Source organism: Phoca vitulina, unplaced genomic scaffold (genome assembly GCF_004348235.1).
Source record: "Phoca vitulina isolate PV1807 unplaced genomic scaffold, GSC_HSeal_1.0 scaffold8, whole genome shotgun sequence".
NCBI classification, from domain to species: domain Eukaryota; kingdom Metazoa; phylum Chordata; class Mammalia; order Carnivora; family Phocidae; genus Phoca; species Phoca vitulina.
In genome coordinates this window covers 19,877,996-19,905,383 of record NW_022589711.1, presented here as the reverse complement: position 1 = coordinate 19,905,383, position 27,388 = coordinate 19,877,996, and the positions used below count along the sequence as shown (strand labels likewise).

At 35.1% G+C, this 27,388-nt stretch overlaps 1 protein-coding gene across 1 annotated transcript in view; it reads left to right on the top strand.

Moving 5' to 3' along the window:
* Positions 1-27,388, top strand: part of PROS1 (protein S) — a 63,263-nt gene that overhangs the window by 20,025 nt on the left and 15,850 nt on the right. The window contains exons 3-10 of the mRNA XM_032406349.1: positions 2,812-2,836; positions 8,906-8,992; positions 11,680-11,802; positions 11,901-12,032; positions 14,967-15,092; positions 17,922-18,043; positions 20,705-20,820; positions 23,853-24,042. Of these exons, the coding sequence (XP_032262240.1) occupies positions 2,812-2,836; positions 8,906-8,992; positions 11,680-11,802; positions 11,901-12,032; positions 14,967-15,092; positions 17,922-18,043; positions 20,705-20,820; positions 23,853-24,042 (921 nt within the window). The remainder of the gene's footprint in view (positions 1-2,811; positions 2,837-8,905; positions 8,993-11,679; positions 11,803-11,900; positions 12,033-14,966; positions 15,093-17,921; positions 18,044-20,704; positions 20,821-23,852; positions 24,043-27,388) is intronic.

Here is a 27,388-nt window from a genome sequence, read left to right as displayed (position 1 = left end):
GCTTGTGTTCCTTTTTAAAGTTAATGATTATGTATATCTCCTTCTACATGTAAACACTGAAGCATTTCAGAAAAAGTAACTTCAGAGGAAAGTGGGTTTGTTAGGAAGACACTATTGTCAAAGCAATGTGCTCTGACCAAACTATAATTCAGTTATACTTCATTATCAGCAAGTGGTCTTGACCTCATGGTTTGTAAATACTTTCTTCCTAACTGGAATTTGGTAGTATTGGGTAGGTGGAGAAGAAGGTATCTCCCCATAATATGTGTGTGTGTGTGTGACTGCATTATCACTATACTTCATTAAATCTTTCCGTTGGCATTTTTAACCAGGCTTTAGAAGACAAGGCTATCTAATCTGGAGCTTGGTACATCATAGCTACTCAGTGAATGCTTACTGAAGAATTCATTACAGTACTGTATTCCCTAAGTATAATTTTTTTTCCATAAAGCCTTGGGAAGTTTCCTGAACCCACTTGATATGATCACTAATCCCTGGGGTTAGAATTTATATATTTAGTGTATAAATTTTTCCAAGTTAGTCTAGAAGAATTTAATCATAAAGACCACTAAATATCATATAGAAATATGGGACCCCGGACCTTATCTTTTGTCTCCTAATTTTCCTAGGGAAGGATGTTTTCTAATATGCCCTGTGGAAAACAGGATTATAAACAGTGCCTCTAAAAATTAGGATGAAGATGACCTTGAGAATTCAAATATAATAGCCATCAGGGTTACCTCAGATATATTTCCTGAGATGAACTATGTAACCCAAAGGAAATGAGGGAGAAAACATATACAAAGTAGCTCCTTTAGCTCAGCCATGGCTCCTGGGACCATCAGACTAGATGAGAGATAATGAGCAGGAACATTTGTCTAGAGTTAGAGAACTTGTCCAAGACAGTAACAACTTGTGTTCTCCAGAGTTCCTCTTTGATCCTTTTATTTCTACCTACTCTAATAGGTTCTAAGAATATTTTTTCTAAGGTACCCAAAGAATAATTTTTAATACTCTGCAGGATTGAACCAGTTTTGTTGCTTTTTGTGGATAAGCAATTGACAAGACGAAATATTTTTTTTCACACTATATAGCAGTGTGCATATATATCACAATATAATATAATATTATTTATTATAGAAATTTAAATATATACCACAGTAGTCGGGACAATTTAATAAGCCCCCATATACCTTCCCAGACTTCAGCAATTATCAACAGTCAGCCATCCTTGTTTTGTCTGTTCTCTACCCCACCCAGTCTAATTTTTGTTTTGTTTTGCTGGATCATTTAAGGCAAGCCTGCATCCCTGAGATATCATATTATTACAGTGCCCGTAAATACTTGAGTATATATTTCTAACATTATAAGTATGTTCTTGTAGCTTAGCCTCTGAATGGCAAATGGAGAGTGAGGTGTAAGACCATAGTGGAGAGAAGGGAAACTAGTTGAGAAGGGAAACTCATTTATGTGCTTCCTCCCCTCCACTTTCTGACATTGGTCTCAAATACAAAAGAGAAGGATGACAGAGAGTAAAGAAAAAATGGGAGAAATGAAAGGCAAGGAAAAAGAAACATTTGTGACTGCTTCTCATTTTCTTTCTTTTTCCTTTTTAAAGATTTTATTTATTTGAGAGAGAGAGAGAGAGTGAGAACAAGAGAGAACATGAGCTGGGGGAGAGGCAGATGGAGAGGGAGAAGCAGACTCACTGCTGAGCTAGGAGCCCAATGCGGGGCTTGATCCCAGGACCCTGAGATCATGACCCAAGCTGAAGGCAGATGCCCAACTGACTGAGCCACCCAGGCGCCCCTGCTTCTCATTTTCTATCCTGCCCCAGCCTCTCCCTGTCCACGTCCCTAATATCCTAGTTCACACTCCCAGTCTCCACCCTGTTGCTCACCTCACCACTGTCCCTAGTATCTTCCTCTCACACCTACATCATCTCCTTTTGAACCTATTCATTGTTGCTTATCTTCCTGGCTTTTGTTCTGTAGAAGAAAACACCACTGTTTGAATTACTTAGTGGGAGATCCCATCCTTATAAACAAGTAGACAAGTGTTCTATAGGTTTATATGGGAGAGGAGGCAAGAGTGGAGACTTTGGCTCTGAACTGGATGAGGTATATTCCTTACTTGAGTATGTTTTTGTGTAGAAACACTGGTTTCTCGTGAGGTGTTCTTGTGCTGTTAATGTTACACTTAGATATATTATGGCTTAAGAAGGCTTTGGGGAACCAGCCTAAGAACCGTAGCTTCAGAAATCATTTATAACATTTTTCTCCCTTTGGAAAAGTACATTCCTTAGTCCAAATTACTGATTTACAGACAAACTTTTGGTACATAACCAATTTATAAGTAAGGTATTACATGTACATAAGATGCTAAAAGATAAATATTCACTTTAATTCACTTCAAATTATGTCACTTATTCAACATTAAATGTGGCATATGTAATCATCATGACATGAAATGTGTCAAGTGGGTATCTGATTGTTATGGAAAAATTAAAGGATTTATAAATAGCATATATTACATGTAACATCTTCAGTAGAACCTGTTTTCAAATTAGAAGCTTTTGTAACATGATTTTATTGCTTAATATTGATTTAAGCTAAGTGTCTTATTGGCTTATTGTTATTAGTTATCTACTCCTGGCATATTTTACTATAGCAAAAATGTTGTAATGTGGAAATGATAATTATTTGTAATATATTTACATATTTAATATAAAACACATTATAAAATTAAGTTTTAACTATATAGTGAAATTTAGGCTTGCTAAGATGTATTTTTTCTTTTCTTTCTTTCTAGGATTATTTTTATCCAAAATACTTAGGTAAGTTCAAAGAATCTCAATCATAATAATCATAGAAATAGGAGGGAATTTAGATTTGATCAAGTCCAATCTTCCACCCATCTATTCCATCCAATATAATTTAATTAGCCTTGGGAGTAAGAGTTTATTTTATATGGAGTTTTGCTGTCCTTTTATTTAAGGTCATGTAGACAAATTTGAAATGGTTCTTTAATGAATGTGTGGCATTTTGACTTTTAGTCTTTTTCATTCTCTTGTCTTTGTCATAAAGGTCCATGGGCTGATGATAAATTATATTTAAGTATCAGGACATTCTTTAGAAGCATATGAATTGTCATGGGTTATCTTAATATTGGTATATAATTAACATGTAACATTGTATTAGTTTCAGGTATACAACATAATATTTAATATATGTATGTATACGTTGCAAAATGACCACCTAGTAAGTCTAGTTAATGTCCATCACCACACATAGTTATATTTTTTTTCCTGTGATGAGAACTTTTAAGATCTACTTTCTTAGCAACTTCCAAATATACAATACAGTACTATTAACTATAGTCACCATCCTATACATTATACCCTAAGGCTTGTTTACTCTATAACTGGAACTTATGGATTATCTTTTGCTGAAAGAAAAGATCTCTACACTCTCAAAAGCTTATGACATAAATCATCATAATTTAAATTAACGTGGAGAAAAGATAGAATGTCAAGACTTTTTCAGCTTTTCAATTTTAGGTAGGGGTTTAAATATTTTATAAAAAAGATATTTGGCTATTAAAAATTAAAAGCTTGCATTAAAAAATATAGTATTAACCCTTGTTTCTTAGGTCCATGTAATGAAGCTCTGTTTTTGTGGGCATCAGCACTCTAGAAGTACATACCTTTGATCACAGAGTACGTTTGGATAAAGATAAATAACTTTTTTTTAAAAGATTTTATTTATTTATTTGACAGAGGGAGAGATAGTGAGAGCAGGAACACAAGCAGGGGGAGTGGGAGAGAGAGAAGCAGGCTTCCCATGGAGCAGGGAGCCTGATGCGGGGCTCGATCCCAAGACCCTGGGATCCTGACCTGAGCCGAAGGCAGACGCTTAACGTCTGAGCCACCCAGTAACCCCCATAGATAACTTTTTAATACAACATTATGTACTTTGGGAAAATTCCTTAGATAAAATAGTTTTCTTTTTTCTCCTTTTCTCCTTCTCAACTTCCTCTTTTCTGGCTCTACTCAACTTTCTTTTCTCTTTGCTTGTCTTATTTGGCAGCATGGTAGAATAACCAAGTGAAAAAAACAAAAAAGAAAACCAAAAGCCAAAAACCAAAAACAAAATCTCTAAGATGTGGGCTCTACTCCCAGATCTAAAAATTTCTACTGTGGCAGGTTAAGCAAGTTATTTTGCTTTTCAGGTTTTGTATTTAAGTGTGCACTATAATTATATTCTCTAACTTCGGACCTGTTGGGAGTACCAAATAAGTATACGTATGTAGATAGATTTTTTTACTTTACACTTTTATTCAAATGTAAAGTATTATTATTTAACCAACCCATAATTTGAACTATACTTTTTATTGTGTTTTATTTTTTGATTCACAATTTATATTTTGGTCTTTACTTATGTTTAGGCATATGCAATGAATTCCACTATTGAAAACAGAAAAGAAATGCTCTACTTAACTTTTACGTCGTTTGATGTATATATTCTATAGGCCAATGGCCCTAATTGGGGGGGAAAAACTTTATGATCCTGTCCTTGGCAAACCTAACCTAACTTTACTAGTTACCCCAGCTTATCAGGAATCTCCTTGCAGTGAGACAGGGACACCCAAGAACTTAGATCACTAATACTCACACAGTGGGCAGTGTTTAGGTTTAGAGTTTCAGGGGTTAGAAAGTACTTCAGTTTATCCACATATCCTATGTACTGCATTGGAAACATGGAATTTGGTAAAAAAATACTTGTGGGTTTCATTATAGAAATGTTAAGTTTTTAAGTTCTGTTCTTTCCTTAGAAAATAGAACGAATCACCCTACTTTTTATGTGGGCCTTTAAAATATCACCTGATAGAGTGGATTTTTGTATTAATGGAAGATAAACTTCTTTGGAAAAATGCTAAGTTCTGAGCCTAAATATAAACATTAGAAATAAATTCTAGTTTCTGGTTCTTTCCAAGTTGGTGAATTAGCCCAGACTGCTGACTCCTTCTCTTAAAATCATCTCAAGAGAAACACTGGCATTCCAGACACTAATGATAACAAAACAAAATGAAAAACAACAAGAAATGTGAGAAATCCATGGATAAACTGAAGGCTGGCTTGACCTAGTATGTGTGTGTGGGAAGTGGGGTGCTGACTGCTGAGGCAGCAGTAAGAGGACAGTTTGGAGTATTTAAAAAATGACCTAATCATACAAATCCAGAAAAAATTTTAAAAGTACAATACTGCAAACTCTTAGTAGCAAGAAGGAAAACAAAAAAGAAGATTCACAAAAGCAAAATCTCATTCTTTGAAAAGGTTAGTAAGTTAGATTGACCTCTAGTAAGAATAATTAAGGAAAAAGAAAAAGAAGGAAAAAGGAAATGCCAAAACACAAAGTGTAGGATAAAAAGAAGAAATACTATAAGCCCAACATAGATAATTTTCTCTTATAAAATTGTCCTAGAAGAGAGAATAAGATTCTATGCTGTGAACTTATTAAGAAAGGTTGGTGTAATCTTGATTCCCAAATCAGATAAGAACAACACAAGAAAATAAAAATAAAAATAAAATTCCTTTTCAGTTATAAATTAATTCTAAATAAAATGATATCCAATCTAAAGTGTATTAAAAATAATATATCATAATAAATTAAGGGTTTATTCCAGAAATTCAAGAATGGTTTAACATCAGAAAATCTATCAATTTAATTATCCACATAAAGAGTGTATTATTACCTCAGTTCATACAGAAAAGGCAGTTGATAAAGTTCAGCATTTAATATAAAACCTTTTTGCAAACTGTGATTATAGGAGAACTTTCTGAGCTTGGTAAAGGTTATACAGAATAACCATATAATTTACAAATTTTGATATTTTTGTCCAGGACCAGTACTACCATAGATAAATGCCAGGTAAAAAAGAACAAAATAGGACTGTTCTGGGAAAATTGGCATGTATGGTCACTCTAATGATATACACACAACAGTAGAGAAAGAAAGAGAAAGAAAGAAAAAAAGAAAGAAAGAGAGAGAGAGAGAGAAAGAAGGAAAGAGAAAAGGAAAGGAAAAGAAAGGAAAGGAAGAAGGGAAAAAGGAAGAAAAAAACCCAAAATCTGCAGTAAACATTATACTTGCCGGTTAAACTTTAGATGTAGTCTCTTTATGATTAAGGATAAGAAGATAAGCACTGGAAGTTACAACCAATGCAATAAGGAAAGAAAAATAAACAGAACTGTATAGCTCATGGGCAAAATATGTACCTGTCATTAATTATAATTGATATGATGATATACCTAGAAATAAATGGGCTCCATAGACAATATATTAGAACACATAAGAGATTTTTGGATAGCTCTAAGACTAGCCTATAAAAATCAGTAGTAGTTCTTTACACAGTCCAGTAGAAAATGAAAAGATGATACCTCCTGCTATAACAACAAATCTCATATGACCTCTACAGAGAAAAGTTTAAAACTCAAATTAAGAATATACAGGATGAACTGAAATCATGGAAAGACATTTCATGTTCTTGATTGAGTGATACTGTAGGGAGAGCAATTCTCTCCAAATTAATCTATATATTAAAAGCAATCTCATTTAGAATTCCAGATGGATTTTTTTAAAAGAATTCAGTAAGTTCACTTTAGCATTTAAATCAGGGAATAAAAGTCCACCCATGTCTAAATAAACATTTAAAAATGTAAAGGGAAGAAGCACCTCATCAAATACTAATAATTCAAAGCTATAGAAAGAAAACAATATGATATTGTCAGAAGAACACATAGACTAATGAAACGAGAGAGTTCAGAGACAGACCCATGTATATATGCCAACCTAATATTTGATAAAGACGACACCACAAATCACTGAATTGTTGAGAAGATGGTGTGGGGGAGATTGACTAACTCTAATCAGAAATATAAATTTGAGTTCCTAACTACCACCAAATGTAATGGTGTATTCTAGCTGGAATAAAGACAAAAAATGTTAAAGCAAAACCATGAAATTCAAGAAATAATACATAATATCTTTGTAATCAACGGCATGGAAAAAAACTGCAAATGCACAAACCATAAGACAAAATAATTGGTAAATTTGATTACAACAAAATTAGGAACTTCTCTTAAAAGAGACATAAAAGATAAGGTTAAAAGACAGGTAACAGAATGAGAGATGGTATTCATAAATGTTTAAATTTCTGCAAGCCCACCTGAACAATAAATAACTGCCAATAGAAAAATAGTTAATAAATAATAAGGAACATTTTCAGAGGAGGAAAAAAATTTTAAATGACATAAAGGTATACTCCATCTCACTAGAAATCAGAAAAATAATATGAGATATCATTTATTTGCCTATTATGGCAAAAATTTTCTGAAAGCCAAGGTATAGAAATTGTTATGCTGTCTAGTGGGAAGGCACCTCTGGAGAGCCACAGAGGACCTGCCCATCTGATGATCCCACAATTCCTGAAACCCCTTCTGTATCTTCTTCTTCAGTATCTATTTCTTACGCATGTACTAATGAAACACGCATGAAGATATCCATTGCAGTTCAACTTGTAGAGGTGGGAAGTTGGGGGCAATCTAAGTATCTTTCATGGGTAGAGGGGATTATAAAAATGGTGGTTGCTTGCAATGGAGTAAAGTTTAACAGGCAAAAAGTTAGAAGCAATAACTCATATGCAGTAGCATGGAGTGATCATAAACATATAGTCCCTCCTTGCTCCCTGAATCTGGATGTACCGTGGGATTGCCTTGATCAATAGACTGTGGTGCAGGTGACAAAATGCCTCTTCTTTGGCCTGGCAGCCTCTGCTTTCTTCCTCCTGGAAGCTAGCTGCCGTGAAAGAAGTGCTACTGTAGGACCAGCATGCTAAAAGAGACTCAACCACATTGAGAAGCCCTGAAGTATGACCACATGTGGAGAGAGAGATGCCAAGGGGCCTGAGCTGTCAGCCATGTGAGTGAAAAGCCATCTGAGAGCTGGATCTTCCAATCTCGTCTACCCTGGCTGACTCTATGTGCAACAGAGACAAAGAGCCCAACTAAACCCTTTCTAATATTTGACCCACAGATTATGAGCAAAATGGAGGGATTGTTTAAGCTTCTAATTTTGGGGGTTGTTTACTCAGCAAAAGATAATCAAAATACCACTTCTTTAGTAAGTTGTGATTAGCTGTACAGTGAAGTGATGTATCTATATCTGCATCTATCTATCTATCAATAATGTTGTCTTCAGAGACTATTAAGAAATGTTATTGACACTAAATGTCTCCTAGTTAAAGTATATAAGTATTTATCTGTTATTTCAGCTGTTTTTGCTGCCAGATTGCAGTATCTAATTTCACAGAGTTATAGTGAGGAATAAAATGAATGAAGTAAACCTACTTTGTAATATTGAGGCATTATACAAATATTATTATATTAGTCTCTCTGCAACACTGGGAGAATTAGAAGTTGCCTGCAGCAGCCAGAAACACTAACTTAATCTATTGACTTAATTATAGACACTTAAATTAGACTCTGGTCTACAGATTTGAGGGTAACTCTAGGTCTCTGCTGCAGAGTTAAGAGTATAGATTTATTTGCCAATAAATTTTTCTGTTAATCTAAGATCTTTTTCACTTCTTTAAGGTTCTTCTCCAAAAGAAGCTTCCACAAACCTGTTTTTCATGATTCTGTATTTATTGTAATCTTGCGTGTAGAATTTTTAATTTTTCAAAAATGTGGATGGAAATATTTAGGGATGATGTTTTGAATGCCGAATCCTGTCAATCCACAGGAAGATAAATATTCTATCACTTTGGATAATTTCTACCTCCACCATGATTTCGGATGAAGTAAGTGTATCTACTCTAAAAAGATTACATTTGTTTGTACTTACAGGTTGTCTTGGCTCTTTCCGAGCTGGATTGTTCACTGCTGCACGTCAGTCCACTGATGCTCACCCTGATCTCAGGAGCTGTGTCACTGGTAAACACCTCTATCATCCATTGAAAAAAACAAAACCAAACAAACTAAAAACCTGCGAGTAAATAAAATACACTGTGTAAACATAACTAATGTTTAAAATCAACAAATGAGCCCTATAAGAGTTGTGTGCCTAGCAAGGAGATATTCTCAAATCATTTGAAAGCTTTTTTTTTCAAATGTAAATGCTGCTCTTTTACTCAAAATAAATATTCCACCTAATGTTTAAGTTGAACAGTGTTCCTTGTTTACTAAGCTTTAGGTCCTTGACTTCAGAATTTTATTCCCCACAGCTTTATTTTATTTTATTTTATTCATTTATTTATTTATCTTTGAAGATTTTATTTATTTATTTGAGAGAGAGAGAATGAGAGAGAGCAAGCACATGAGAGGGGTTAGGGTCAGAGGGAGAAGCAGACTCCCTGCCGAGCAGGGAGCCCAATGCGGGACTCGATCCAGGGACTCCAGGATCATGACCTGAGCCGAAGGCAGTCGCTTAACCAACTGAGCCACCCAGGCGCCCGCCCACAGCTTTATTTTAGATGTTGTTGCATAACCATGTATACAGTTGATTAATAGGTCAAAGTGGAGCCATGTTTATTCTTCTAATTTTTGGCATCAATCATATAAATGTGAAAAATGTTAGAATATCAAATTAGCCTTCTCCCTCTGAAGTTCATATAGGGCCTACTGATAACTCTGGTAGATTATTTGTCTCTAATTTCCCAATTTCCCAGCTGAGAGTCAAAGACAAAAAGGTGAAATGGCAATGTGTAAATTGGGAGGTTCATCTAGTGAATGTTTTACATGTGGCATTGGCATTATCTAAATATTCATTTATCTGAATTTTTTCTAATTTTCAGTTGGTTGTAATTACGCAAGTAAAACAGTTTGCCTGAACATGTATATTTAATCCATACTTTATTTTTGAATTTACCAGAGGATATGAAAATAATTTTTTTAAAGATTTTACTTATTTATTTGTCAGAGAGATAGAGGGAACGAGTGCACACAAGCGGGGGGGAGCGGCAGGTAGAGGGAGAAGCAGGCTTCCCTCTGAGCAAGGAGCCTGATGTGGGGCTCGATCCCAGGACCCTGGGATCATGACCGGAGCCAAAGGCAGACGCTTACCCCACTGAGCCACCCAGGTGTCCCGGATATGAAAATAATTTGATAATTTGCTGATTAGCTTGTCTTCTAGAATTTTAACTAATACCTAATTTATTAGCACTTTTCAAAAAACTTGATTTTATGAGGACTTGAAATTTGTTGAAAATCTGGTAATTAGGGTTTGGTTAGGTTTAAAACTTTTTTTTTTTTTTTAACATGTAACAAAAACTTCCTTAGGCTACTTTAAGCAAAAGGGACTGTGTTAGAAGGAACTTGCAGAGTTAACTAGGAAGGCTTGAGAAACAGGTGGAAATGTGCAGGAACCAAGGGACCATTGCTGTGTCTAATGAGGGGAGAGAAACCATAAATACACAAATGGGCATATCATTAAAGATGGTGATGAAGTGCTGTAACATTTTATGAACAAAATGGCCTTCCCCTAGGAATCACCAGTACTCTGCTACCTATTGCCCAGTGTCTGGAAACCATTGTTTTATGTATTTTGAGCAGAGTTGTATTTATTTAAGGCAGGAAGATAAATCTAGTTGGTGTTACTTCATCTTAGCCCAAATTAGAAGTCCCAAATTCTTTTTTGTATTGATACTGAGTAGTTTTATTTGTTCTGCCTACCACATTTGAATTGTTTTAAGGATCGAATAAGGCAATTTATATGAAAATAGCAAATTACAATTGTAAATATATAGTGTATATATTGTATAGTTGTATATATTTGCAAATATAAAAGTAGTTCCCTTTCGCAAAATAATTACAAAGATTTGTCTAATGGATTCACTTTTTTTTCAAAAAATTTTTATTTAAATTCCAATTAGCCAACATACAGTGCAATATGAGTTTCAGTTGCACGGTCTAGTGACTCAACACCTACATACAACACCTAGTGCTCATCACAGCAAGTGCACCCCCCAATTTCCGTCACCCATTAACCCGTCCCCTCACCCACCTCCCCTCTGCCAACCGTCAGCCCATTCTCCATAGTTAAGAGTTGGCCTGGGACCCCTGGGTGGCCTAGTTGGTTCAGTGTCTGCCCTGGGCTCCAGTCATGATCCCAGAGTCCTGGGATCGAGCCCCACATTGGGCTCCCTGCTCAGTGTTGGAGCCTGCTTCTCCCTCTGCCTGCCTCTCCCCTTGCTTGTGCTTGCTCTCTCTCTCTGTCCCTCTGACAATAAATAAAGTCTTTAACCAAAAAAAAAGAAAAGAAAAAGAAAAAAGAGTTGACCTCTTGGTCTGCCTCTCTCTTTTTAAAAAAAGAATGAAATCCTGCCATTTGTGGCAATGTAGATAGAGCTAGAGAGTATTATGCTGAGCAAGGTAGGTCAGTCAGAGAAGGACAGATACCATGTGGTTTCACTCATATGTGGAGTTTGGGAAACAAGGCTAATGATCATAGAGGAAAAAACAATGGACTCACTTTTCTATGAAAAAGTATTATTTGAAGGAAGGAGTTGTAATTTTTTTCATTGATTACAGGCTCTGTGCACAGGATTTCTATTAAAGGGTATATAACTCTTTTTTTTACCATGGCATGTGGTAAAAATTAAATAACTGTCTATCTCCTTCAGCCATTCCAGACCAATGTAGTCCTCTGCCATGCAATGAAGATGGATATAAGAGCTGCAAAGATGGTCAAGCTAGATTCACTTGCATTTGTAAACCAGGTTGGCAAGGAGACAAGTGTGAATATGGTATGTCTACTAAACCCACCTGACTCATCTGGATTGGCCTCCTGGAAAGTTCTCCAAAGGCTTATTGCTTTAAAAATAATTTATTTTTCCCTTCTTAGATATAAATGAATGCAAAGATCCCTCAAATGTAAATGGAGGTTGCAGCCAGATATGTGATAATACACCTGGAAGTTACCACTGTTCCTGTAAAAGTGGTTTTTTTATGCTTTTAAATAAAAAGGACTGCAAAGGTAAGAGCAAGAAGGCATTTACTGTGTGAGAGCAAAGTTCGGTTAGAGGAATTTCCCCAGGAAATTCTTGGGACTCTCTGGTTATAAGTGCTTGTAATAAATATACATTATTACCCACCTTGAAGCCTTGTGATACTAAGGGACTGCCTTTTAGTTTAATGTTTATAGATTATTTTGTTATTTATAGAATTTTTCATTGTTTTCTTATTGTATTTTATTATTTATTGAGTATTTTACTATTTTCTTACCGTCTGTGTGTGGTTGTGTGTGCATGTACACGTTTGAACAAAGAGTTTCACTACAAGGTGATAAAGTGAAGTTTCAGTGCAAGTCCTTGCTTACTAGAGACTTTGCAAAATCATTGTTTTTATTTTTTTCAGACACTATAATATTATTTCCTTTATTCCATAAGATAAACAGCTATACAAAGTAATCCATCATAATCCTTAATAACCTCTTCCACTGTATTTCATATTTCCTGGTTAGATATGCCTGTCAAATATCTTCTTGCACCTTATCTCCTGTTGTGGTTTTGGGAAAGATGAAGAATTAGTTTTCTTTCTCTTTATACATATACTTTCTCTTTATACATTTCTCATATGTATCATTGGTCATAACTGTTTTTCTCTTCAGACTTAAATAATCCCTGTCAGTTTAGCTTTTCTTTTTCTTTTTTTTAAAGTTTAGCTTTTCAATAAGTCATTTTACTAGTGTATTTCCTTTGTTTTTCTTTGTCCTTATGTTTCCCTCCAATTTTGACTTTTTTTCCCCTCTGCCTATTTCCTTTCTATTTGACTGTTTTAACTGCCGTAATTAAATCTTCAAATATTTGTGCTACATGTGGATGACTAAAAATGAAATTTTCCAGCCTGGAGTTAAGTTTTGCCTTTAGAAAATGGAAATAATTTTCCCTTTCTTCCTTTCCTCCCTGCCTCTCTCCCTCCTTTCCTTCCTTCCTTCCTTCCTTCCTCCCTCCCGCCCACTTACTTGTCCCTCTCCTTTTTGCTATGAGGTACAAAAATATAGTAAGTTAAAACATAAAGTGTCCTTGTTCAACTCTATTCATATCTGCTTTGGGAAATCCCCAAATTGAATTCATATTCAAGGGATGTTCTGTCCCTCACTGTGCTATAGTGTTTAGTATAGTATAATTTACTATAATATTATTTAAAGTTCAGTTAAATGACTCTGAAGTGAACTGCATTAACTAACAATTTCTCCCAAACCATTATCCAATTTGTGACCATACATCTTTCTTGTCTGCCTATTTCAAGGTCTGTTTGAGGTTAGAAATTGAGAATACCAATACTGTTAGAACACTATAGAAAACCAACATAATGCAGGATACCATATGCATTCTATAAGCAAGTAATATCCATTCATACTTCTGCATTTAAATATTTGAGTGGTCTCTTCTTCTAAAGAAGTTGTGACTTATATTTTTAATCAAAAGGTATTTAATTCTTATCCATTGAGTTAATATACATGTATATAAATTATTACAAAAAGTCCTCTTACATATAAGAATGTCCCTGATGACCACAAAATATTTTCTTGTATACTTCACTTACACAGACTTCATCAATGAACTAGGTGATAGAAGAATATGTATACAACTATTACAATAGGGCCTTTGCCAAGATGTGGATATGCTTGAGATCAAGTTGCCAGTAATTGTCTACAGTAATTTATTCTACAATGCAAGAATAAAACTTTTCATCAGACATTTGATGTCAGTGTAGAGTAATAAAATCAATGTACTATAACCTGAACTCATATGATTTAAATAGTGCTCTGCAATATGCCTCAAACCAAATAATTTTAGTCATATGTTTTCACTTTCTTTTAAAATATAGCTTTTATAGCTCTTTTTAAAAAAATGAATATTTTATTTGATGTAATTGGAGATTCACATGCCGTTGTAAGAAATTATAGAAAGAGATCGCATGTACTCTTTGTGGAGTTTCCCCCAATAGTAACATTTTACAAAACTGTCATACAATATCACACCCAGGATATTGACACTGATACGGTCATGATACAGGAGGATTCCCTTATATAGGAATTGACTCAGTTATTTCTGTTCATGCTTTTTAAAATAGAGTAATGTCTGAAATTTTGGTTATTAGTCTGTGGAAAAATTAAACTCTCAATTTTATAGAGTACAAGATATATTTTCCATTCTGAACTTGTCTGTCTCCAGAGGGTACAGATGAGAAAAGTTCACTAATAATTACATCTCCATTGAACTATTTCTGTCACTTGTTTTGTTTTTCTCACAGATGCTTTTATCTAGTGACTAGTTGCAATCAGTATTTTGTTTCCTACTCTACCATGTAATATAATAAATGCATCTGAAATTTCTGGATATTAATTTAGCACTAAAATTTGTATTGGAATTTTATAAATACTTAGAGACCTTACTCAATTCCTTTTTAAATTTGAATCACTCTTGAATACTTTAGCCAACAGTAATAGTATGCTGATTGAGCTACTGTCCATTTCCAAAGGAAGACATGACTGATGAGCCACCTCATTTTTATTTTTTATATTTGTGATAATGCAGAGTGAATCTACCTTAAGAACATATTTCAAAAACATGTATTTAAGGTATATATTAAGAATATGGCGAATCTTTTCTCCCATTTATTCGTGTAATACAACTTGGCAGATAAGAAAATAACTAAAAGCCCTTTCCTTTTACATAACTATGAAGAACATAGCAAACATCACATTCCCTATATGTTTGTATGGAGAAATCATGTTTAGCAAACTAAAACCTGATGATAGATTTAAAATTTTGTTATTCCCAGGCCACTCTGTTGTCTCATTACATATATTAAACTAGATCCAGGAAACACAAATCAGGCATTCTTTGCTAGTACCCTCTGGTATGGGAAATTTTTTTTTTTAATTTATTGGTTTCATTTATAGATGTGGATGAATGCTCTATAATGCCAGACATTTGTGGCACAGCTGTGTGCAAGAACGTCCCAGGAGACTTTGAATGCGAATGTGCTGAAGGCTACAGATACAATCCCGTATTAAAGTCTTGTGAAGGTAGAGTTGTGGTGGTATCATGTTAATGGTGGAGAGGGTGGGCTTGAACCTTGATTTGAGATTAGAAGCATTAGTTCTGTTTGACATCCACAATCAGATTTTCTTTCTTTTTTTTTTTTTTTAAAGATTTTATTTATTTATTTGTCAGAGAGACAGAACACAAGCAGGGGGAGAGGCAGGCAGAGGGAGAAGCAGGCTCCCCGCCGAGCAAGGAGCCCGATATGGGACTTGATCCCAGGACCCTGGGATCATGACCTGAGCCGAAGGCAGCCGCTTAACCGACTGAGCCACCCAGGCGTCCCCACAATCAGATTTTCTAAGATGGCAAGCTCCATGATACAGCTTGGCCAATTGGGTAGTCGTTGGCCTCCTTCCAGAGTAAAAGTATGTAAGACACATGGTCTTTAGGTTTAGAGTTATGCACTCTGTTTGTCCTCTAAGCTGCGTATGAATCGGAGACCTCCCATGTATGATAAAAGCAAAATAAACATACCTTCACATCATTTAAATAATATTCAAAGATAAAAAGAATTTCAACCTGGAAGGAAAAACATACATATATCAAAGAAAGACAAATTTAAAAATCACATAGGTGTTACATGGATGGTTAGAAACCTTCAGTTTTGGGACGCCTGGGTGGCTCAGTCGGTTAAGCGTCTGCCTTCGGCTCAGGTCATGATCCCAGGGTCCTGGGATCAAGTCCCACATTGGGCTCCTTGCTCAGCAGGGAGCCTGCTTCTCCCTCTGCCTTCTCTGCGTGCTGCTCCCCCTGCTTGTGCTCTCTCTGACAAATAGATAAAATCTTAAAAAAAAAAAAAAAAGAAACGTTCAGTTTTATACCAAGTTTTTGATAATTTTCTGTGCTTGTATCCATATGTCATTTATTCTTAAATAGAAAATGACATAGTTCTGTTATAATTAAATGCATATAAAAGAAAAATCTCATCATAATTAAATGATAACTGAGCTCTAGAAATTTGAGAAGTATTGATGAGTACTGTTGGCGCCTGTGGATTTGGGAGAACCCTTTGGACTCATTTGGCCAAAAGAGTGCTGCCAGGTGTGCATGTAGCATGGAGGTATTAGGGAGATTTTTTTTTTATCATAGATATATATGCAAATTATCTCATATCCTCCTTTCAATTTTTAAACATTTCAAGATAAATTTAATATCATGAATAAAACTAATCAAATCAATAGTGATTTTCTATTACGGCTATATATATATATACATATGTATATATGTATAGGATGTACCCTTTTAACCATTTTTAAGGGTACAATTCAGTAGCATTAATTACTTTCACATGGTTATGGAGCCATTGCTGCTCTCTGTTTCCAGAAGTTTTTCATCATCCCAACCAGAACTCTATAACCATTAAGCAATAAATTTCCCCTCCTCCCTCCCCCAAACTCTAATCTACTTTCTGAATCTACTTTTTGGGAGATAACCTTTAATCTAATTTCTGTCTCTATGAATTTGCCTAAATCAATAGTAATTTTAGAATAGGTTTTTTTCAAATATATCTGCTTCTGTTGATATTTTGATGTTTTACCTCCTATGCACTCACCAAAAAATATCCCCTCCACACACCATTTCTGTTCTCCCACAACTCCAGATAGAAATTACTATGGTAATATTCAGAGTTATTATTAGCCAACTTCATCATGTGTATTATAGTTTTATACAATGAATGACAGATTTTTTTTAAAAAGATGTATGTATGACACATAGGTACAGTATTCATATTACTTTAATTATCTGCAATTTTATTTTAATGCTAAGGGATCACTAATTTTGCAGTTGTATTATGAGACATTTTATGGGGGAATTTATATGCTACTAATATTTGCATTTATGTACTTGCGAATTTTCAAAGATTGCAGGGTGCATGCATTGAAAATATCAAGGATCTCATGTAGCTCTGAAGTAGACTTTAGCTGAAGCATGTTTTTACACTTTTCGAGGATGATTTTCTCAAAATATGGGGCTATATAGATTTCACAATATGAGATGTAATAGCACAGTGAGGTTTGTTTTTCTTTTTTAAATGATAAGAAATAAAGATACATCCCTAAATTTGTCACTATCAACCACTGCATTATAGAATGTCAGATGTTCTTGATATTATGTAATACCTGATTATATTAACCTTCAGTTAAAAGGGATTTTTTTCCCCTTCCCTTCTCTTCCCTGTCTCCTCCTCCTCTCCCCTCCTCTCCTCTCCCTTCCTTACCCTTCACTTTCTTTTGTCAAAGCAAACAATTGGAAGGCAGTCTCAATGGAATTCATTTAGTTAGAAATGACAGTTGCCTTGAGACTCTCAGTCTTTTTTCCTTCAAATTCAAAAATTGGAAAATTAGTATAGTTGTTATATTTTTATTATTTATTACTGAAAATTATACATTAAATTTGTTGTTTCACTTGTGTAAATAGAAATTACACTTGTAACCCATTTAAATTCCCATGCCAAGTGTTGAAATGTGATTTCATGTCACAGAGATTCTTTTGCTAAGAATCTAGTATCACTGATTATTTATTTATTTAATTAATTTGGGAGAGAGAGCGAGTGAACACAAGAAGGGTAAGGGACAGAAGGAGAGGGAGAAAAATCTCAGCAAACTCAGCCCTAAGCATGGTGCCTGATGCAGGGCTCGATCTCAAGACCCCGAGATCATTATCTGAGCTGAGATAAAGAGTCAGATGCTCAACCGACTGAGCTACCCAGGCGCCCTTATTATCATTGATTATCTTATACTAAAATCAGAATACTCCTATTGGATTGAACATTTAGAAGATATTAAGATCTATGTTCTCTTTTACCCCAGATGTGGATGAATGCTCTGAGAACATGTGTGCTCAACTTTGTGTCAATTACCCTGGAGGTTACTCTTGTTATTGTGATGGGAAAAAAGGATTCAAACTTGCCCAAGATCACAAGAGCTGTGAGGTAACATTTTGCAATGCTAAACTTACCATCTCTTTTCTAAAATGGGAGACTGGTGTACTTATTTCCACATAGCTGGGGTAAGTCAGGACAATACAGATGTTCTTTTTTTAAGAAAAGATGCATTTTTTTAAAAGACTTACTTATTTATTTTGAGAGAGATCGAGAGTGCGTGAGCACGGGAGGGACAGAGAGAGAGGGAAAGAATCTCAAGCCGACTCCCTAATGAGCAGGGAACCCCACGAGGGCCTCCATCTCACGACCCTGAGGTCACGACCTGAGCCAAAATCAAGAGTCGGACGCTTAATTGACTGAGCCACTCAGGTGCCCCAGGAAAATACAGATGTTCTATAATAATTGCTATAGGTCTAGCAGGCTGTGAGTCACAATCCTATTACTAATTTCGGTCATGTAAGGTATAAATATTGGGGATAATTAGTGACTAGGTTTAAAAAACCCGACTGCAGGGTCATAGTTCAGAAAGTGCTCATCTGTATGGGCTGTACATTTACAAAGTACAATGTGTATGTTTATTTAAAAATTTAAATAAAGGTGAGGTTTATACTTCTCTTTGTAAGAAAAAAAATTCTTACCTAGAAACCTGAGCAGAAACATTTTCCTCTGTGTATTTTTCCTTATCCCACTCTGACAAGTTTGATTGCACTTTGGCATGTCAGTACTTGAAAGAGTGCTCATAAAATCTCAGGTGGAAATAACTGTCAGATTAGAATTTAGTGGGGTTTAAAAGTATATCAAAATTCAGAGAGGTCAATTTTGTTAACCTCTATCTCTCAAACTTGCTTTTAGTTACTTGGATTTAATTCATAATTGACCCAATAATTGAAAGTTAGGGGTAGTTTTTCCTTCACTGAAATAAATAGGTCAACATCTGAAGCTTTTTTTCCTGTATATAAGGGTCATGTGTTAGTGATTCTTAGTCGAACTCTTGCATTCTTTTTCACAGGATTAGGAGGCAGACAGTAAAAACACAAAACAAAACAAAACCCACCTAAATGGTGATTTAATCATGTGTGTTCACATACCTCCGTATCTGTTACTAGGACAAAACTGTGTATGTCCAAAAATGTAACATTCAGTAAATGCCACCTACTTGGTAAAGGAGGGTAAGGTGAGATATTTGGCATATGCAGTAACTTCAACTGTACTTAATTGAATGCCATGCTGTGTGAATGTCTATTTTGTAATTTAATCTTTTATTATTTTAGTATTTGTAGTAGTTACACATCACCATCTACCTTGGAATAGATTTATTGAAATTCTAAGAGGAAATGAGATGTTGTTTCTGGACCTTGATTTAATACAGTGCCATGTACACAGATCCCCCCCTGAATATCCCTATATGTATGCCCAAGAACTTATCCCTAAAAAGCTTTCTGTTTTAATGTTTGCTTTTACTCTTAGGAAAAAAAAAAAAAAACTTGATATTAAATTTAATGACTCTGAATCACTTTTTCTGTAAATTGCTTGGAGACTAACGTGGTATCTTAATTTATATTTATCCCATCTAGAATTTCCAGCATCTCCTCTGATGCAGGCAGGCTGAGTCTGAGGACCTGGGGAGATGGGGTAGGGGAGTCCCCACAGGACCAGCCAAGAGGTTCCTTGGCTTCCCACAGGATAGAAATCAAATGTGAGCCAGGGAAAGTGAAAATGGAGTGTATTGAATAGTGTGAATGACAGAGTATAGCAGACAGAGTGTCTGGGGGACTCAGAAAGGAAAAGAGGATGAGTCTCTTCGTTATTTAGGGCTAGGGGTTTATATTGGAAAGGGGTCCAGGGTATGTGTTCCTTCAGGAATCCAGGGTAGGGTCCCATCAAAGGCAAGTGATAGGTGAGTAATAGGTGTTATTTTAATAAATCACCGAAGGTAGGGGGTGTTGATGGCAGTGTCAGCTGAGGTTTGTTTGAAGCTAATGTCCTAGAATATTTTTGGGATCTGGGTCTTCTTAGATGTTATCAGATGTTTGGGGCCTAGGACAGAACTCAGAGAATGATTAACTTTCTTGTTTCCCCCTTGGAGTGGGAACATAGCTTCTTTGGTTTTTACACAGATGCGAGGTGAGATACAGAACATGAGTAAATAGGGCTGAGCAAGAAAACAGCAGAAATGGAGACTTTCTAAAATAGAGTCCCTTCAGCTTCCTTACCTCACCTTCATTATCTAGATTATACATTTTTGCTCAGAAAATTTTTCTTAATAAATGAATGAGTGAACGTTTGAGGTGTACTTATTGGTATACTAATTCTTCCATGATTTCTGACTCCAAATTTTTTTTTCCCCAATGTAATTCTTAGAAGGCATCAGAGCTGTAGTTAATTAAGGAGATATGTGTTGTTACTGGAAGAAAAAGGGTGTGTTTTGGGCTGAGATTTGCAAAGGAAATAGTAAGGACAAAAATATAAGCCACACACAATGAGCAAGACTTTTTAAAACACGTGTTCTGGGATGTTATACTGATGGACTATATAAGGAAGAAAAGGATGTTGCTTTATTACCAAGGGTGTTCTTAATTTAATTAACGTATCACAGAGGATACATTTGACAAGACCATTAGGAATCAGAGAAAGGAATGCCTAACCTGACACAAACAGCAAGTAATAACCTATACATTTTGTTCCTTTGCTTTCTTTCCTTTTCTCCAGGCTGTTCCAGTGTGCCTTCCCTTGAACCTTGACAAAAATTATGAATTACTTTACTTGGCAGAGCAATTTGTAGGCGTGGCTTTATATTTAAAATTTCGTTTGCCGGAAATCACCAGGTGAGGTACCAATGTCCGTGATAATCTCTAGAGGTAAGCAGGTAAGGACAGAAGATAAGTGACCAAAAAGGTTTGAAATGTATAAAATTGCATTTCCAATTAGATAATTTAGGGATATTATCAGATGATTTGGGGAACACTAAAGTTGATTTACCCCTTCACACGTGTAATTGTCATGCTAGAATCATTTAAAGGTCATTCTAGGCTGACCTTCCCCATGATCATTTTACCTTAATACATCCTTCTTCCTTTTCTAGTGAATACATATTTACTAAGAAGTTGGGAAAGTAGATTTAATATATTTGTGAAATTTTCATTCTTCTTCATACGTGTTATAAAAACGAAATAATGAGAAAATACTCAAAGTATTGCTTTTAGAATATAGTTATATTCATAATTATTAAGGAAAATTCATAAGATTGCTTAGGTGGTATTTTAAAAAAACACATCATGATTTTAGTTGACTGAGTACCTTTTCTGTTATTCCTACAGTTAGGTTGCCTCTATGGAAAGAATAGTTGTTTGTATTCTGGAGTCATGATTCTACTTTAATTACCATATTTTCTCAGAGTCATACATGGTTGGAACTAGAAAAAAGAAATTGGAATTTTGTTGGAATAATGGAAAGAAAACGTATTTGTGACTGATTATAGAGTCCATATTTTAAAATATTTTAATTAGATAAGCATGCATACATACAATTTAATTCATTAGATATATGAATGATTATTCATTAAATAATTCAATTAAATTCATAGAAATCACATCATTAAGGAACATTGAACTGTATTCTAAAATTCACTGATATATGGTTAAGCGTCTGCCTTCTGCTCAGGTCATGATCCCAGGGCCCTGGGATCGAGCCCCGCATCGGGCTCCCTGCTCCGTGGGAGGCCTGCTTCTCCCTCTCCCACTCCCCCTGCTTGTGTTCCCTCTCTCGCTGTGTCTCTCTCTGTCAAATAAATAAAATCTTTAAAAAAAAAAAAAAAAATAAAATAAAATAAAATAAAATAAAATAAAATTCACTGATATAATTGTGCTCCTTCAATACCCTTATCCACCAAGACCTGGTTTTCCCTTTTAACATCTCAGAGCAAATATTATTATCTAGTGACATAGACTGGAGACAACATTTCCTTTGCTAAGAGAATAATGAGAATGAGAGAGAAAAGTGTTAATTATTACACACTTAGGCATGTTCAGGGCGATTCAGTTCTGACAACTCACAGCAGTTTGGGCTCTAACATTGGATCAAATAATTTTTTCAGTATTTATTTATTTGTTCCTTATTTATTTAGTTTAAACTTTTTATTGAAGTATAGCATATATACATATACAGAAATATACACATATCTTAAATGTGCAGCTTGATGAGTTTTTTTAGAAACTGCCACTTGGTAAGTAAGCAACACAAAGAACAGCCAGTGCTTTGTTGCTTTTTTCTCCTCCTTTTTGCCAATTCCTTCAGCTCTGTTTCCAATGATCAAATATTTATCCTATCCTAAAGTTAACAAATTCACTCATCTTTTTCATTCTATAAAACTTCAGAGAAAGAATGAATTGTTCCCCAATGTATGCTGAAATATTCCAGACGGAAAGATGCAGAACACAACTCTGTATTACTGGGTTAGCATGATTTTGCAAAGAGAAGGAAATTACCTCCATAATAGGATCAACTTCTGGAAGATCCTGAGCATACACAGATTTGGGTTTTGACAAGATAATACATGTTTGACATCAGCAAAATGTGGTGGTTATGAAAGAGAATAGAGGTCCTTATCCTAAGCAAAAAATGAAAAATAGAAAAAATAAAATAATCTTAATTCAGTCAATTACTACTACATTGTTATCTGTCCAACATACTTTACCCCACATGACCACTTTTAAATATTTCTTTGGAATTCTAAAGATTAAAAAATTTATTTTATCAGCCTTTCTTTGTTCCATTTGAAGTTAGAAGTTGTATATGGTGCCCCTATTACTATTACTAGGAGGTAAGGCTGTGGGATTCTTTCTTGCCTTACTTGGCAATTATCTGAAGTCCTGACTTTTTAGCTTAAATTACCTTTATTTTAGCTTAACTCAAGTGACTAATAGTTATACAACTATTTTTTCTATTCCATGTTTGTCTTTTTTCAATCATTTTCGTTTTCTGGTTTCTTGGAAATGTTAATGCTGATCCTCATTACAGTGTCATTAGGGCACTAATCAATACATGTTATTTTTTAATCCAGCATTTCTAAGAAATTTCTTCCCCTGTAACAGCTACACATGTATCTAGGTCTTAATAATAACAGTCATTGCCAGAGCTCAGATACCCCCAAGCACATGGCTAGACTACAGCTTTCAAGCTGTCCTTTCATGTGCTTTAGTGATTTATACAATTAGAGCTTTGGAGAGCTTTTGAAATCAAGCTAACAGATATATTTTAAAGTTTTTTACTTTACCTTTCTTACCACACATGAAGGCTTAATTATACTTGCAGTCATCCATATGCTGTCTATATCTCTGTGAGTGATTCCTTCCTGACATATATGAAATTACAGGGAAAATGGGCCTTTTGATGTATAAACCAATCATGAAATTGTAACATCTTTTACTAATCACTTATGGACACTGCAAAAAAAAAAAAAAATAGGAATCTTAATGTCAAAATGTCAGATTATATAGTGTATAAAAAGCTCCAGGAGAGATAGAATATATCTAATATTTGTACATGTGTATGAATTCCAGCATTTAAAAGAGGGCCTTCAAAACAAATGCCAAAAAATATGAAAAATTACCAAAGCATCTGTTCACAGGGGGAAAAGACTCCAAGAATAAGCAAGAAAATATAATAACTTGATTTTAAACACACATGGAACCAGAGATAACACATGAACAGTCTAATTCTGCCCTACTCTTTAATTCCAGTAAAGAAAGAAATAGTTGGCTCTTTCAACATACTGCTGTTTGCTAGCGTAAGAGAAAAAGAATAATTATTGGGCTTTCCATTTTTCTCTATTAAGGCTTTCTCTTTGTCCATTATTTAGATTTTCAGCCGAATTTGATTTCCGAACATATGATTCAGAAGGTGTTATCCTGTATGCAGAATCTCTTGACCGCTCAGCTTGGTTCCTGATTGCACTTCGTGATGGAAGGATTGAAATTCAGTTTAAGAATGAATTTACAACCAAAATCACAACTGGAGGCAAAGTTATTAATGATGGTCAATGGAATATGGTAGGTTTTGCATATTTCACAAAGAATATCCCTACTTTGACACAGTTTGTTTAACATCATTAATAACTTATTTTTATACTGATACCAAATCTAAATGGAGCTGGATTTATTTGATGTTGTATGAAGCATATCCCATACACTGTAAATCCTTGAAACAGCCTCTGAGAAATGATAACCTCACATAATATATTTAGGATTTCCTGGAACTGAAATTGTTTTCAGTTATTTGCTTGGACTTCTCTATCTTTGACTTTTTACCTTTTTTAGTGGCTGTTAGTGGTGTCTCTCCAGTAGGTTAGGGATTATTAGTAGGCATAACAGCTTATGCAAAGATACCACTGACCAAGGACAGCCATACTGAAGAGCCACCCATATTTTTTAAATGAAAGAGAAATACACATAGTAATATAGAAATACACATAGAAAGAGTAATGCATATAGTAATTAACGCGATTTTTAAATATTAGCATATAGATAATCAACTTGTACAAACAGTATACACTAGCTAGTACTAATTAGAGTGCTTAGAAATGAACATTTTTAGATTCTCAGCCAAATTGAGAGGAGAGGCACCTGCATGCTCAGTCAGTTAATGTCCAACTCTTGATTTCAGCTCAGGTCATGATCCCAGGGTTGTGGGATCGAGCTCCATATCGGGCTCCGTTGTGCTGTTTCTTTTTTATCCTCCCTGACTAGAATGCAAGTTCAGTGAGGTTGGAAATTTTGTCTGAATTTTTTTTTGCCCCTCTATTCCCACTAGTGAGGGGCACTAGGCACACAATAGATCTCTAATAATATTTGTTGGATAAATGCATAAAGTACATAGTAAATACTCAACAAATGTTAATTATTATAATTTTAAATGCCCAGAACTGAAGAAGACTGAATCTACATATTGAATAGGCACTCTGTGTTCTAGAGAGAAAAATACAAACCAAAAATATTAGATCCAGAAAATCTGTTCTTTTTTTAAATTTTATTTTATTATGTTATGTTAGTCACCATACATTACATCATTAGTTTTTGATGTAGTGTTCCATGATTCATTGTTTGCGTATAACACCCAATGCTCCATTCAATACGTGCCCTCCTTAATACCCATCACCAGGCTAACTCATCCCCCCACCCCCCTCCCCTCTAGAACCCTCAGTTTGTTTCTCAGAGTCCATAGTCTCTCATGGTTCATCTCCCCCTCCGATTTCCCCCAACTGCTCTAAAAAACTAACGTCTTTATAATAATAACAGCAATAAAACTTTGGCTATGGCAATTGAATACTGAAGCATGCCTGGATTCTTGGAGACTTTAAGAAATCATACTATCATACCAGCCCTGGACTGCCTTCTTCTAGATTTTTATATGAGGTAGAAAAATATTTTGGTTTAGCCCATTTAACTTTGTATTTGCGTTATTTTAAGTGAAATTAATCCTAAGTGGTAGATTCCCATTTAAAAAAACAAGAGAATTTACTAATTATTTTTATTACTCTTACAGTGAGGAATAAAATCTCCTCCTTCTGGTCAGATCAATTTATGTTGTGTAATACAACTTGAATACCTATCATTATCTTCACAGGTTAATTTCTTTCCATTTTCTTCCTTCCATGTGGGAAAGGAATAATAGTTATTCTTTTTTAGTAGTAAGAATTTAATAAGATGCAATCATGGAGCAGTCATGACATAGATAAGGTGCCAAGAGTTTGACAATGAGTTATGGAAAAAGTAAAACAGAATCTGTATATGAGTATACTCTGAAATGTAAAACTTTAGGTAGCATTTTCTGAATTCTTTAACAAGGAAATCCTTCCTAAAATGTGTTACTATATAGGAACCCAGTATATAAGCAGAAAACTAAGTTCTTTGGTAGGGGAAAGTTTCGTATTTTTCCATCCTACCAGTTGGTTCAACATGGCAGCCTTAATATATTTCTTGGAACTATTAAACAGAGCAAAATTTTAAAACACCATGTAAAAATTATAGTTTTTACTATATGTATCAAAAAAGTTGTTTTTAAATACATGTTTTGATTATATTAGCATGAGCATGAAATCTATTCAGAATTTTAGGTAATTAGCATAACCTGTCATTGAGACTATGATACTTGGAGAATATATTGGGGCAGATGAACAAACTGCTAAATGTCTTTAAGTAGTTTGCTAAATCCTAGGTAAATAAAATCATGGCTCTGCATATAAGAAGAACCCATGCATAAATTTCCCTTTTTTCTTCAAAGACTTTGTTCGTTGTTGTACATGAGAACCCACATACACAATTACCTGTGATTCAAGAAGGCAGCTGCAAATATAGGACACCATGGATGTATTTGTAGAAGAAGAAGGGGGAAAAAAAAGCAGATGCAATGGTTTTTATTTAGACTCCTTTCAAAGAAGAGATGAGACCCAATAGGAAGAAAAGTCACTAGACAATTAATAAACATTACTTTTCATCTCAAAAAAAAAAAAGAAAGAAAGAAAAGAAATGAGAATTTTTACATAATCCCTAAAAGTGAGCCTAAAATGGAATTTTTCATGAAGGGATTACTGCCAGTCTATAATGGGGAGAATTCTTTTCTGCAAAAGAGTCATTGCTACTTTCAGCAGCTAATAATTGAGAGATCAGCTTCACCTTAGAATGTGGTACCCAAAAGAGACACTTTCTATGCCTAAGGGATCTGCCAGGAGGTCCATGTTGAGAAGACATGTGAGGTCATCATTAAATTATTTCTTTATTTTATTTTATTTTATTTATTTTATTTTTTTTAAAGATTTTTATTTATTTGACAGAGAGAGTCACAGTGAGAGAGGAAACACAAGCAGAGGGGGTGGGAGAGGGAGAAGCAGGCTCCCCGCTGAGCAGGGAGCCCGATGCGGGGCTCGATCCCAGGACCCTGGGATCATGACCTGAGCTGAAGGCAGACGCTTAACGACTGAGCCACCCAGGCGCCCCTAAATTATTTCATTTCTTTATTTACTCACTCATGCACTCATATACTCCATAAGCTTTTAGTGAGCACTTTTAAAATGCTAAGTTCCTAAGTTCAAGGTGCTAGAACTCTGGCAAGAGATTTTCCTTGCTCTTGAGCTTACTTAGTACCTCACAGTTTTGTTTTTTTTTTTTTTTTAAATCTTTTTATTTATTTGACACATAGAGAGAGACAGAGAGACAGCGAGAGAGGGACAACGAGAGAGGGAACACAAGCAGGGGGAGTGGGAGAGAGAGAAGCAGGCTTCCCGCAGAGCAGGGAGCCCGATGCGGGGTTCGATCCCAGAACCCTGGGATCATGACCTGAGCCGAAGGCAGACGCTTAACAGACTGAGCCACCCAGGCGCCCCAGTACCTCACAGTTTAA